A 14,427-nucleotide genomic window follows, 5' to 3' on the forward strand; every position below is an offset into this window, starting at 1 on the left:
AGATGGGAATTCCCGTATGACGTAAACGGTCCAACAACCAATCACGCAGGCACAAATACTGGGTTTCCCCGAACTGACGACTGGACAGTTTCTGCGTATACCCAGACGCGGAAGAACCACTATGTAGCAGGTTTTTACAGACCATTTCAATTCATCACAGAGAAATGGCTTATTCCTCTCAATCGATTTTAGTCGCGGGTGTTCCTGCCAACGCCGACGTCGATACAGTGACGAACAAATTGACCATACACTTTCAAAAAAAGGAATTTGGTGGCGAAGTCGAACAAGTGATACTTCTTGGCAACGATCGTCACAATGGCGACCAGGTATGCTTGGTCGCATTTCATTCCCCTCAAGGTATGTATCGAGTTATAATTTTTACTTGAAAATTGTAGTGTCCGTGGTAAGTCATAGGTTGTGTTTTTCGGCACAGTATGTATGGAGCTCCCGGGGGGGGGGGGGGTACTTGGCTGCTGATATGGTATAGGTGTGTAGCCCACACTGCAAAACCCAGAGCCCATTTAAGACCAAATTGGACCAAAAATGTATACCCCATCTTAGACCAAAATGTTGTCTGGTAAACCCCATTTTAGACCCGTCATTTGTCCAGCAGACCCCATTTTGGTCTTGGCATATTAAAAGTAGACCGAAATTATCTTAATAAATACATATACTTTGTATTAAACCATACAAGTATGCATGCATTCCATCAAAATTATAGATAGCTGAATAAACCCCTTTTTAGACCCATGTCCATTTGACAATCAGTCATTGTGGACCGCATTTTAGATCAAATTTCTAAATTTGTGGATCCCATTTAAGACCAGATGGCTGAAAAAACACCCCAAAGGGAGCACATCTGCGTAAGGTAAATTGCAGGGAGTAGCAGCCCCCCAATCCCCCCCCCCCCCCCGATGGAGCTCAGCCGTGTATACCGACAGACAAAACCAATGACCTAGTACGCACTGTTTCAATTCTGTGCTCCTAGTTTTCCACATTCGTGAAAATATTTATAACAATTTTATATGCCTTTTATAATTGTCTTCGCAATTGTCAACCACCAATCGCATATACTTTCGTTGACTTTGCATGATGGATGTTAGTGTCACAGCATTTCAAAATTCAGGTCTATTTTCAGCAAATCCAAAATCACTCAGTACTGTAAAATCATTTAATTTCACTGACATTTAATTTCACTATTTTGATATTTTGAGCATATTCATTGGGTTTCAAGTTCACGAATTTACCAGTGAAACAATGAGTTCTTTTGTTATTTTACATGTTCACATGGATTTAATTTAGTGGAATTTAATTATTAGCAAAAATAGCAAAATTAAAACCCAGTGAACCCATTTTTTTTTTTACCTTTGCATGATGCATGATGAGTTTATTTAATATTTGCATTTGCATAACACCATGGACCATAGAAAACAAGGACATTCCAACTGCCTGTGTGCAATTTGGGTTATAATCTCCAGTAAAGTTGTTTACATTAGTCCATATAACTGTCAACTTTAGCATCTTGAAACAGTTTCAGTACAGTTGTTAATTATTTATAGTTTTTGATATATATATATGCTTCGAAATTTGTGCTGTTATAATATTTTTCATATTAGTATAATTGGTTAACAAGGCTATGCCAGTTTTAAATATTATAACAAATTCTATTTATCTATGGATACAAAAGTTGACAGGTCATTTTACGATTTCAGGCAGTTTTGTTTTCTTGTATATAAAACTGGTTATTTTTGTTACTCTTTTCTGTTCTTATAATGAGATAAAAATCATTATCACAATAGTGGAAATGGATCGTCTATTTGCCCGAATAGTGGAAATGAATGTGATATTCGAATAACCACTGCCTATACAAAATGCGTCAAAAGATGCTTAAAAACTTTCTGCTTCACTGAATATATTGACATTTATACAGTTGTTTTTTAGCAACTTTGTGAAAAGCACACTTGGTTTGGCTGCCATATTGAATTTTTTTCAAACAGGAAGTATTTTTTTTTTACAGATATGCCTGATGTAGTTGTCCTATTTCTTCAAAATTTGCTATGTTGCATCTCTCAATCATGTAGTTTGTCCACCGTATTTTTGGCAAAAATTGCTACAATTTGGGGCATGTCCATGTGTCTCATGAATGTTTTAACCAATCAACTTGCTATTTTGCATGTATAACCAAAGCATCTTCTACATATCTATGTGTACATATTAGGCATATTCAGCCTTCAGCTTTAATTTTAGTGAATATTCTTGCCATTTTTGGTAAAAATTATGCTATTTTCACCTGTCAGACTAGCAGAGCTATATCAGCTAACATTTAGACTACATGTTACTAAATTTAAGAGCATGAGATGCAAATGTTATGTTTATTAAATTTTGTAGCAGAATGGCGAAAGTAAATGGATTGATGTGTTCATCATATTTTTATGAGCATTGTCATAGAAGACGACACAGCACAGATGTTCATATTATCAGCCATTGTTCATTGATCATTCGTGGTTCATCAACAATTCTATATTTTTGACTTCTTTTTTTATCTTCAATTCTCTACTTTGAGAACATAATTTTTTCATTTTTGGTAAAAATTGCTATTTTTATTTCTGCTTAAAAACTACATGTAACTGGCTGAATTGCTTTTGGTATTTGGGTTTCATGGACAGACCTCTGTGATATTTGTTTATTTTTGTGACGATATTTTCAATTCTCTCTTTTTTTAATGTCAATATTTTTGTCCTATTCTGTAAAAAAAATGCCATGGTATAGTTTAAAACAAGTTGATAGGAATTTTAATTGCTGTAGAAAAAACTTGTAAACTACTATGTTTGTGATATGTTAAGAACGTTGTGGGAACAATAACCATAGAAAATAGCTAATACCAGTACATCATCATATAGCAGAGCATATTTTAATTTTGATCCTGAAGTCAATTGTTTAATGAAATTTTCAGAAACCTATTAGCACACACCTGAATTTTTAAACAATTATACTTATACAACTGACCATTGGTTTGCTAATTGGAGTATTGTACATGCCATGATAGACCCGACAACCTGTGGGACCCATGCTGACATTGTCAATTCTGAATAAGAACAATTTAAAAAACAAAATTTGTAGCCATATTTTAATTAATATTTCTACCTTTAGAACTTATAATAAATATTTATCATACATGTTTTATTTTATTTTTAGGAGTGAATGCAGCTCTTAGGACACATGATGACAGAGTACATAAGGTTAGTTTTGGAAAGAAACTGCAAAAAGTACAACTTACAGTCACAGCTTGTCCTCTGGATGTGGAATCAAAATATTTAGGTAAAGCGTCAGGTGATTCATCAATCAATGCACAAGCTGGCAGTATACATGGAAAGAAACCATCAACAGAGGTGAGATATCTAGTAGATAATGCACTGAGATTGGACTTTATACATCTCACAATACAATGAACATAATTAGCCCTTTTGAACTTGCATACATATTAAATGCTCAAAAGGTACTAAGAAATAATTGTAAATTCCCCTGTCATTTGTTGGTGTTATTTCCTATATGTGATAAAAGTGACAATGCATTATGTAAAACAAAACCTGTGTTACTTATACAAAAAGAGCAATTTAACTAAAGTTTGCTGAATCATTTGTATGCATATATTACTCAGGATAGTACACACCTCAGTGGTGCCATGGGATACTATTAGTTTCATTTTCAGGCTACATGTAGTATGTACCAGCTAAGATTTAAGCTAATCGAATGCGACTTTGGGGGAACCTTGGTTAAGGTCCGCAGGTGCTTGTGTTCGACCGAGCCTGGTTGACGCCAGGATAGCGCATTAAATTGCCACTTGATAGGGAGATGGCCGCACAGCCCTGTCATGGAGTCCCAAACAGGAAATTACTTCTGTGGCAAAATGCACTATGTGTCAGCACTTGCAATTTGCACGTACAAAAAAAAGTCAGAAGAGACAACAGTGACATTCAAAGTCCGGAACTGTCGCCTGGCACAAAAAATATTTAAAAAAAAAAAATGATTTAAGGTAGCGAGACTATTATTTGTGTTGAAAATAACGATTTTCACATTTATTTATTAATTGATGAAATGCACTATAAACTTTCATATGATAAAGTCAACATAACATAGAATGTCATGTAAGTTGGTTAAAATGTATATTTTCTGAAGGGAAGCAAGGCAGCCTCAGTAGTGTTTTCCAAAATCAACAATACAGGTTTAATCTGTGTGCCTATAAGTTTCAAAGATAAACTCAAGATAAAGCAATGTTAGGATGTGTTATCAGTAGCTATCTGACACACAATTAGTGTTTCCAAACATTCGAGTGGTTTGTCTCTGCCCCTGTTTGTTTCACAGATTAGTCATTTGCATATGAATGTGTCAGACACAAGGTCACACAGCCACTGAAAAAAAATCATTGATTTTGGTGTTTTCATATGCCGAATTTATCCAATTATAGCTATCCCATTCCTTTATTTTTTTGGTTTCTAATAGCCTTACACATTTGGATGCCCCTACACATGGTAAAACAGACCTTGATGGGAAAACAAATTGATTGTGCCGATAAACAAGCTTGAAAATCTTTGCTGTTACTTCATGGACGTTTTCTAGGAGTTTATGTTTTTCAAAATACAAGGTCTTTAACAAAAAATAACGTATACTTATTGTCGTCGGATTAACACCAAATTTTCACAGCTTTAAGGTGACAATGAGAGGAACTTGAATGTGTCCAGACAAACTATTTCATCGATTATTTACCAACGAGTTGTGGTTTGAGTTGGGGGCAATGTGACTAAAACAGTAATTGAAATTCAGCACACTATTTTTTAAAACGCGTTGCTTGAATAAAACTGACCAGACACATTCAATTTACCAGACTATTGAACAACTAGGAAAAGTGAAAAAAAATACTTCTTATTGCCAGTGTAAATGCGTAATTATTTTTTTTACAGAAAAAGTAATTTTTCACCTTTGATTGAGTAACGCGTCGTAGAATGCAGATACGGGCATGCAAAATACACTTGTGAAAAGCTTGAAGTCTGGCGATTCTAAAAATATATACTTTCCCGGGTCTATTTGTAGTCATTTAGTCACAATTAGAAGATGAAAACAAGTATGCAAATAATAGTCTCGCTACCTTAAGCTAATCTCATATGTTTGTATATTGGCCAGACGCACAGCTATGGCGCCGATCATGGAGCTAGAAAGGGAAGGAGAGAGGACACTGTTTAAACTTGTTTTAAGCTGTTGACATAGCTTTGTTTTAGGCAGAATTAATCCTATTAAAATAAGCTTTTTACACCATGATTGAGATCGCATATTTACTTATGCTAATTGCTGCATTTCAAGATATTGCTGAACAAGAAAATATTTTTTGTCCATAAAAACGAATATCCAGAAGAAACAACAAAAAATACATGTACGTGTTTTCTTCCAAGTGACGTCAGAGGTCACACAGTCCTAGATACATTCTCAGCTAAGTAATGGCCATGTACTTGTTGTGTATGCGGAAAAGAACCCAATTACTCAAAGCTAAATATTTTTCTCCCGACAATTCCTCTGAAAGATTTTAAAGTTTGTATAGGTTGATATTTTCGTCTTCTTGTTAAAAACCGCAAGTCCGATTGCTTTGATATTACATATATAGGTACTACATGTGGATCTCTCTATTTTTGTCATTTTTGGTAAAAAGTGATATTTTCGACTTCCTGTTAAAAACAGCTAGTCCGATTGTTTTGATACTACACATATTGTTCATTTTCTAATGATATCTTCGATTCTTAATTGAAATGTGCATGGCTAACAGCGGAGCTATCTCAGCCGAGAGGCTGCTTGTTTACGTTTCCATTGTTTGTCTAGACGATGTCAAACTTTTTACATGGAGGTAAAAAATGTGGGTTTTTAATTATGATTGGTGGGTGTAGATCGATTATTTTTCAGGTCATTGAGTGTAGAGCGAGTAAATGTACAATTCATGATGATATTCTAGCAACTCTGTCCGTTTTTTACTGTAAATCTTTTATTTTTTAAACACAAGTTGTTGCCTATCCATGACCAATTATATTAATTATATTTTAATGCGTTTCCCAAGCTTCCCGGTTTTATTCGCAATATAAAAATCAGTATTCTAAGTGCCCTGAACATAGTCTTGAAATCCCTCAAAACATGTTGTTTTTTTTTGACATCGTCTTATGTAAATAAATCTCATGGTAACCAAGTTTTCACATGTTAGTGACATTACGGTTCAACATGGATTTCTATTTTTATTGTAGTCTTACAAAAATTTATCAGATATACAACAGTTACTTTTGTGAGCATAAAGGCAAAACACCATGTAGTGTACTTCACAATTGAATATTTCATTTCGCAGCAATTATATATTTTATGATAGCTACTTTACTTTGTTTTATAACATGAAAATAAAAATTACTATTTCATATAGCAATTTGATGTAGTTGATATAGTCTCCGAACTTACTGTAAAGGGCTAATTATTCACTGGGTTTTAATTTTGTCTATTTCGCACTAAATTAAAACCCAGTGAATATATGTCTGAAATGGTAAATCAGTGAAATTTAAACCCAGTGAAAATTAGTCATTTTACCCATATGAAAATATCTGCATAAACTGGTTTTAATCCGTGTCGAAAACGTGCACAGGATGGTCATTATGTGCATGTATTCGACACGGCTTATCAGCCACCTCAAGTGCCAAATCCATGAAATAAACAGCCAATATCAATAGAGTAGCCGAGGTTTTAAAAATGGATTAAGTACAAATCTGTTGAGATTTCATGTTTTCCCCGTAAAAGTCATGCTGGCTGTTCCTTGTGTGGACTCCCTCCCTGCGTATACTAGTACAACCAACTCCTACCATATCCTTATTTGTTGATGCATGTCAAGCTATAAATGGGCATCAATACTCATTTCGCCTAATCTTTCGCTTTTATCGCATTTTAATCAACTGCATATCGTTTACTTTCCGACCAGAAAACGGCCATATTTTTATCCCTTTCTTTTCTCACTCGCGTATTAAAAACGCTGACCACTTGTTTAAACACTGAACACTGGTACACGAGTTGTCGAAATGGTTGTTTTAGTGCTAAAGTTTGAGGATTCGACGAGTATTAACCATAATAATTTCGAACGGCACTTCCAATCCATCATACTTTGTATCGTTCGCGAACGCAACTTGAACTATGACCTCTTGTTATGTGAACGTTCCACAACAAGCTGATAGAGCGAGACTGTGTTCCGTTTGAATCCAGGGTTGCTACCTCTTTTCAACAATATGATTATCGAGACATTTACGTGATACGTACAGGCAATGCTAAATCTTTAGGGCAGAGAGCACATAAACCAGGAATAAAAAATATTCATGTAGGTCCAATCAGTACTGTTGTATCGTCTATTTTGTCAACCGAATGTCACAACCCGGACCTGCTCATACATCATACATTATATATGATATACAACAATGTATGCACATGCATTTGTTTCATGATCTGATTTAAGATGGCCAATTGGCATCCATTTTAAGGCCTAAAACATGTCAAAATCACACATTTTAACCATGGTGCAACCTGATCTCAATCATGCATGAACGGATTCTGTTCTAACTTGGTATATACATTGTACATAAATGGGTCTTTGATGGCCTCCATTTTATTATTCTGATTGGTTTTAAAATGGGCATTTTAATTGTTTCAAAGAGTGCAGTTCCAGATTCATATACTATACTGACATGCCTGAACCGATTGAGTTCAAATTTTACACAAACATCATATTGTACTAAAAAAACATACATTTTTGTCTTTTTATCCAAAATGGCTGACTGGCAGTCATCTTGTTTAAACAAATGTAGTTCCATGGAGCCATATACTTGGACATATACTTCACTCATATATCACACATTAGGTCACACGTATGCCAATAACTGTTATATGTGCTATATAAGAAATATTATTATCTTGCGTCTTTAAGGTAGCGAGACTATTATTTGTGTTGAAAACTATGATTTTCATATTTATTTATAAATTGATATTTGCATCCTTTTTGTTCGAGTGCGCGAAAACAATTAATAGGAAATAGGGTTCTTCCATATTTAGACAGAGTTCAGTCAAAAACACTAATGTGAAAATATGACATTTAAAATTAATTTTTCTCGCTGCCTACTACGGCATGAAAGGTCCGACATACTAGAAGTTCTAATCACGCACACAGCTGTAAGTATGGCAAAGTTCTGAGAAGTATGAATGTTATTGTTCTCACTTTGAAATCAGACTACTATCTATAGTCATAGATGTGTTAGTACGTCCATGCTATAATAGTCTGAGCCCTGAACAATCGATGCAATTTTTCAAAACTAATCAAAGTTCTAGAAGCGTCTATTGTACATCTGCTCGAGCCTTGGGTTTATGTTGTCGACTGCTTGATTATTTTATGGCCTTAACTGAATTAACTGCTGCTTGTCTGCATGCATTTGGGGATCTTACACTCTTTCGCATCTCATGTAATCCATAAAGTTAGTAGCTATCTGACACACAATGAGTGTTTCCAAACATTTGAGTGGTTTGTCTCCGCCCCTGTTTTTTCACAGATTAGCATTTGCATATGACTGTGTCAGAAACAAGGTTACACAGCTACTAAAAAAATCATTGATTTTGGTGTTCTCATCTTCCGATTTATTTTTTTGGTTTCCAATAGCCTTATACATTTGAATGGCCCTACAACATGTTAAGACAGACCTTGATGTGAAAACAAATCGTTTGTGCCGATAAACAAGCTTGAAAATCTTTGCTGTGACTCCATCAACGTTTTCTAGGAGTAATATGTTATTCAAAATACAAGGTGTTTAACAAAAAATAATGTATACTTATTGTCGTCGGATTAACACCAAGTTTTCACAGCTTTAAGGTACCAGTAGAAGCCTACTCACAATTTTTGACAAAATTGGCCATGAATCACATGACAATGTTCGTTAGTTTATTTAGTTTATTATGTACAATCATGAAGCTAATGTCCCATGAAATAGCATTATTTTGTGTGTTACAGTTAAGATTTTTGAGAAACGTGTCCTAATATTTTTTGAAAATCGCTATTTTTAGAACAATTCCATAGAACACAATGCTAAAAAAAATCGCATTTTTTGACACGTTTTAAAACCCATATTATTAAAAGAATTCAGAAAAACAAAAAGTACTCCTTCATTAACAATGTATGATTTTTCCAGCCTATGTCACCAGGCTAGATTTTAGATATTGCATAATATCTCTGCCATAGGAACCTATGGTAAAAGCATTATGATTGTGCCAAAATGGCGACTTTCCACTAAAATAAAACCATCAATACATGGATCTCGAAAATAAGGCTAGTGACCCCCAACTTTTTTTAAGTCAATATCCTTATATTGCCTTGGAGTACAGTTTGTTGCAACAGGAATAAATTCTGGGTTTTTTTAATTTATGAGTAGGCTTCTACCTTAAAGTGACAATATGAGGAACTTGAATGTGTCCAGACAAACTTTTTCGTGGATTATTTACCAACGTATTGTGGTTTGAGTAAGGGCAATGCAACTAAAACTGCAGTTAAATTCATAATAAATTCAGCACACTACTTTTTAAAACTGACAAGACGCATTCAATTTACCAGACTATTGAACCATTAGAGAAAGAGAAAGAGAAAAAAACACTTATTATAACCAGCATAAATGCGTAATAATTGTTTTACTGATACAGGCATGAAAAACACACACTTGAAACTCTTGAAGTCTGGCGATTCCAAAAATATATACTTTCCTGTGTCTTATTGTAGTCATTTAGTCACAATTAGAAGATGAAAACAAGTATGCAAATAGTAGTCTCGCTATCTCAATACAAACAGGGACTATGTTATTGACAAAAACTTGTTTTAAAAAAACTGAAACTGTAGGTAGTCCCAACAAAACTGAAAAGCAAAAAAAATTTTATTCAAAAAAGGTGGTTGTTTTGACTGGTGGTGGTGACAGTGGTGCACACAGGAATGCGAGAGAAGGCAAGCCCAACTTATTTGGAAGCAACAGACAATAATACCACAATATACATGAGCCCTGCATATGGTTTGTTTATAATTGCCAGATATCATTTATTTGGCAGTTGTGAATTTAGTACACATCAGGCCAACTTAACAATTAATTGTCAGAAATCATACTGCACAGAAAGATTACTGCTATAGAATAGTATCAGATCCAATACACTTAGGTTACTTGACTATTGATAATGAGTGGACATAGTCCAAAATGGGGACTTAAGTTTTGGAATCTGTCCGTGGGTACTGACATACCTGGACTGATTTAGTCCATGGTACAAAGATTTAGTCATTATTGATTTATTGTTTTTTTGTTTTGATGACCTTTGACCAACTTGACGCCAACTCATAGAAAAGAAATACTTTGGCTAGTGCACTACTATATGTATCTATTCATGAACTTTTAAATAAATAAAGTTAAAATATTTGAATGCATATACTTTAGGATGTGCTTATTTACATGGCACAGTATCAGTGCATGCACCAATGGAGGTTGATTGTGGCACATGAGTTGAAATCTTGTGGTGCATGAGCCACAACAGTGAACCAGAAGACAGAAAATTTGTGGGATAATTGTTCCTCCCAAATCTTTAGTAAATTTACATTTATTATATCATATGAGCAACTATGAGCAGCAAACTTACAATGTTATGGCTTCATCTTGTTGACAATGAGCTCCTTGGGTCATCGCTGTTTGGGTGAATATCGATTTGTATGTTCAAGTCAATTCTGAAAATGGGGATGATGTCATTGACGATGGCTTGTCTCAAATTATTTGATATTTCTTACATTAATTCATACCTTCACTCGACCACTTCCATATTCTCAATCTGCATACAGTAATATCAAATTGTCTTTGATTATTATTGTCTTCGATTAATAGTAATAAATTTCAAAAACATTTATTAACTTTGAATATTTGTCTTATTAAATCAGGTTATCACAGGCAGTTGTAGTTAGGCCTATGCTAACATGATAATTTTGTGATTTATCTCATTCATATAATAATAAACAGCTGTCCCCAATTATTTGAGGACCAGTGAAACATACATGAATGAATCATTTTGAACATTTGTGACATTTGTCTCCACTACCATTATGTCTATAACATATGTGATTTTACATGTATTTTAACAATTATAAACATATTTTGATTTATTATTATAGGCTTCCTCCTCAACAACCATTCCATCTGATGCCAGTAAACAAACAACGGGATCACCATTTAATTCAGTGCCACAAACTCACTATGGTGAGGGAGACAAAATGCCACCACTGGCTGGAATGGTGCCAAATGTAGTGATAAATAAACAGCCTGGTATCAACCTTCACAATCCAGGACAGTCAGGACTACCTCCAAACTATGCCTCTCAACCCGGTCAGACAGGACTACCTCCCCAATACCCTTCTCCACCAAGGCAGTCTGGCCCACCTCCAAACTTTGCCGCTCAACCCAGACAGTCAGGACAACCTTCCCAACAGTCCTCCCTTGTAGGTCAGTGTGGCCCCCCTCCAAACTATGCCTCTCAACTCGGTCAGTCAGGACCACCTCCCCAACACCCCTCTCCACCAGGTCAGTCTGGACAACCTCCAAACTATGCCGTACACCCTGGACAGCCTGGAGTACCTTTTAGCTTTGACAATCCAATGGAACAATATGGACCACATTCTCAGCAACCATATTTTCATCCCCATCAACAACATCCTATGTTATTCATGCAACAACTGTTTCATAGCCTTCCACCTGCTAAACAACAAGAAATGATGATGATGATGAGCCAAAACATGTCTGCCAGTATGTCCACAAATCATCCAACTTCAGAGATAAGAACTGAAACACACCCAGAAAAAGAACAAAGTCCTGCTGACCCTATTTCTAGTGATGATGAAGGTGAGATTATTACTATCATTAAGAATTATAGCTAAATAGAACATTGAAGAAATTATATTGTGTACCATAGTTGTTTTTATATTTGTCTTTATGTTTTGGGTTCCGGCGTGATAGTCATCACTATCGCTATTGGTAAAAAATGTGAGATTATAGCGAGAAAGTGTCATTCACACAAATTCTTGGTGCACTATTGGCACAAAAACAAATTCTCACTGCTCCATTGCTTCTAATGCAAAATCTTGCCATTTATTAGGAATCAATACACCGATGATTAACTCTCTAGAGGGGGGGCAAGAGGGGTAGCTGGTACAGTTTTACCGGAAATGAAAAGGGCTTTATATACAATTTACAAGAAAAAAAAGACGTTTTTACAGTTTACAATGAAAATTGAATTTTGCAGTGAATTGTGTCATATAGTAGTTTTACAGTTTCGAAAAAGTAATTTCCCTGGATCATTCTTTACGACTTTTTTTTATTTTGATGTAAATTTTTGTACGTACCGAGAAAAATTACAGATTTTTACAGTGTACGAAAACAAATATTTGATTGATTACATTGTACGACTTGCCTGTGATTACAGAATTACGGAATTTATTTTTTCAATTTACGTTGTACGAACAATAAAATATTGCAATTACGTCTCTAATTTTGATCAAGAAGATGAAAATTGGCTAATTATGCAAATTATGCAAATTATGCAAATCAGCTCTTCTGCATTTTTGACCAGGCACCTATGTTTTATTGAATCCAATTATAGGTTGGAAAGCTGAAAATTGGTTATTTATTTTGCAAATTAGAAAAGTATGCATAGTTCTTAACCTCAAACTGAGGTCTATGCATTGTCTCCTCTCGCCTTGGGGTAACAAGTTCCATTGAAACGTATTGAGAGGCAGAAAATTAATTATTTTCCAATTAGATAATTAATTCAGCTCTAAACTGCTAAGGTCTGTGCATCGTTCCTGAGCAACTATGTACTAAGTTTCATCGAGATGCAATAAATCAGTTTTTGAGATATCAGTGTAAAAGCTCACAAACTAATTATTATGCAAATTAGGTATATACAAAGAGATTAACCTAAGTTTCGTCAGGTCTTCACATTGTTCAAGATCATAAACCAAGTTTCAGTAAAATACAATGATTAGCACTTAAGATACCGGTAAAGCCAAAAGCCAAAAGGTGAATAATTATTATTCAAGCTAGGTGATTAATATGCACATATTTTAAAGGTTTTACAATGTACCAGAGCATTTATCTACAAAGGTTCATTGAAATGTGATGATTAGTACAAAGGGAAAGTTGAAAATTGATTATAATGCAAATTTGTTATACATGTGTATTGATTTTAACCCACAACTAATCAGATGTGTGCATTGTTCCAAAGCATCTATGTACAAAGTTTCATTGAAATGCAATGATAGTTTTTTGTGATAATGTTGGAACAGAAACACATACATATGGATCTAGAAAGACAGGCATACATACATACATACAGACATGTTCACACATACATGATTACATGTAACTGCAAAGATTCCCTTTGTGAATTTTGCACATGGAAGTTAAGAATGCTATAGAAATCTTTGGCTAATCTCATTGCTCTGAAATTTGATATATCATGTGTATAGTGAGTACATTCAAGTTTTTTTGTAATTGCATGGTCGCATGGTTCTGCACCTTTTATAATATTTCTGGGGTAATATTTTCTTTTATTTCTTCACTTGTTCAATACCTTAATGGTATTGATCAATGAATACTAATTTGACTCTGTCAGCTGTACAATAAACCAGTATTAAATATTGTGTAACACTCGGTAGGTGTATGACGACTCTATTGTGGCAGCCTGTCATCACAGATGCCTAATCTAAACCATGTTCTATTACTTCACATTTCAGAATATTTTTTCTCTCAAATTGTTGTAATTTTTGATAACGAATGTTTTTTTTCATTTTTTGCAAATGAAATTTACTTGAAGGAGCTGATACATACCAATTTGTTTGTAAGATGTAGATTATTTTAGTAAGATGTAGATCACTCTGTGAGGTAGAACTATATATACCATGAAAATTATTGTTTCCTTTACCTAGTTTTTTTTTTAAGAACATGTGACTGTCAAATTTCTACAAATATCTTGAGAACCGCTAATCTAAATTCAATGAAACTGGACATAGGGATAATGTTAAATATTTATTATTAAATATTTTTTTAAATATGAAATAACATTTTATTCCCTTACTCCCAAATGATATGGCATCTGTTTTTTGGCAAAAGCCTTAGATGTACTGGCCAATTGGCCTATTTTTAAATTGTTTCAATTAATTGTAGATTCCAACACTTGAACAATTGCCGCTTGAATGTCTTTGATGCTATCATATGATGTGTGTCAAATAATTTAATATTTCCCACATTTATTCATTATCTCAATCACTTAAATCTATATTCTCGATCAGCATACAGTAATATCAAAGCT

General features: G+C 34.4%; 1 protein-coding gene across 1 annotated transcript; it reads left to right on the forward strand.

The window, feature by feature from the left end:
• The first annotated feature begins 54 nt into the window (after window positions 1–54).
• Window positions 55–3,449, forward strand: LOC144357908 (uncharacterized). The gene is made up of 2 exons (XM_078011958.2): window positions 55–357; window positions 3,196–3,449. The coding sequence occupies exons 1-2, from the start codon at window positions 165–167 to the stop codon at window positions 3,447–3,449; spliced, it is 447 nt and encodes a 148-aa protein (XP_077868084.2). The 5' UTR covers window positions 55–164.
• The last annotated feature ends 10,978 nt before the right edge of the window (window positions 3,450–14,427 follow it).

The sequence above is a fragment of the Saccoglossus kowalevskii genome, chromosome 10, assembly GCF_978046115.1.
Source record: "Saccoglossus kowalevskii chromosome 10, keSacKowa6.1, whole genome shotgun sequence".
Taxonomy (NCBI): Eukaryota; Metazoa; Hemichordata; class Enteropneusta; family Harrimaniidae; genus Saccoglossus; species Saccoglossus kowalevskii.

Coding starts and splice junctions, on each gene's coding strand:
- LOC144357908 (XM_078011958.2), top strand. CDS start 165: ATGGCTTATTCCTCTCAATCGATTTTAGTCGCGGGTGTTCCTGCCAAC. Junction 358..3,195: donor CGCATTTCATTCCCCTCAAG/GTATGTATCGAG, acceptor TTTTATTTTTAG/GAGTGAATGCAGCTCTTAGG.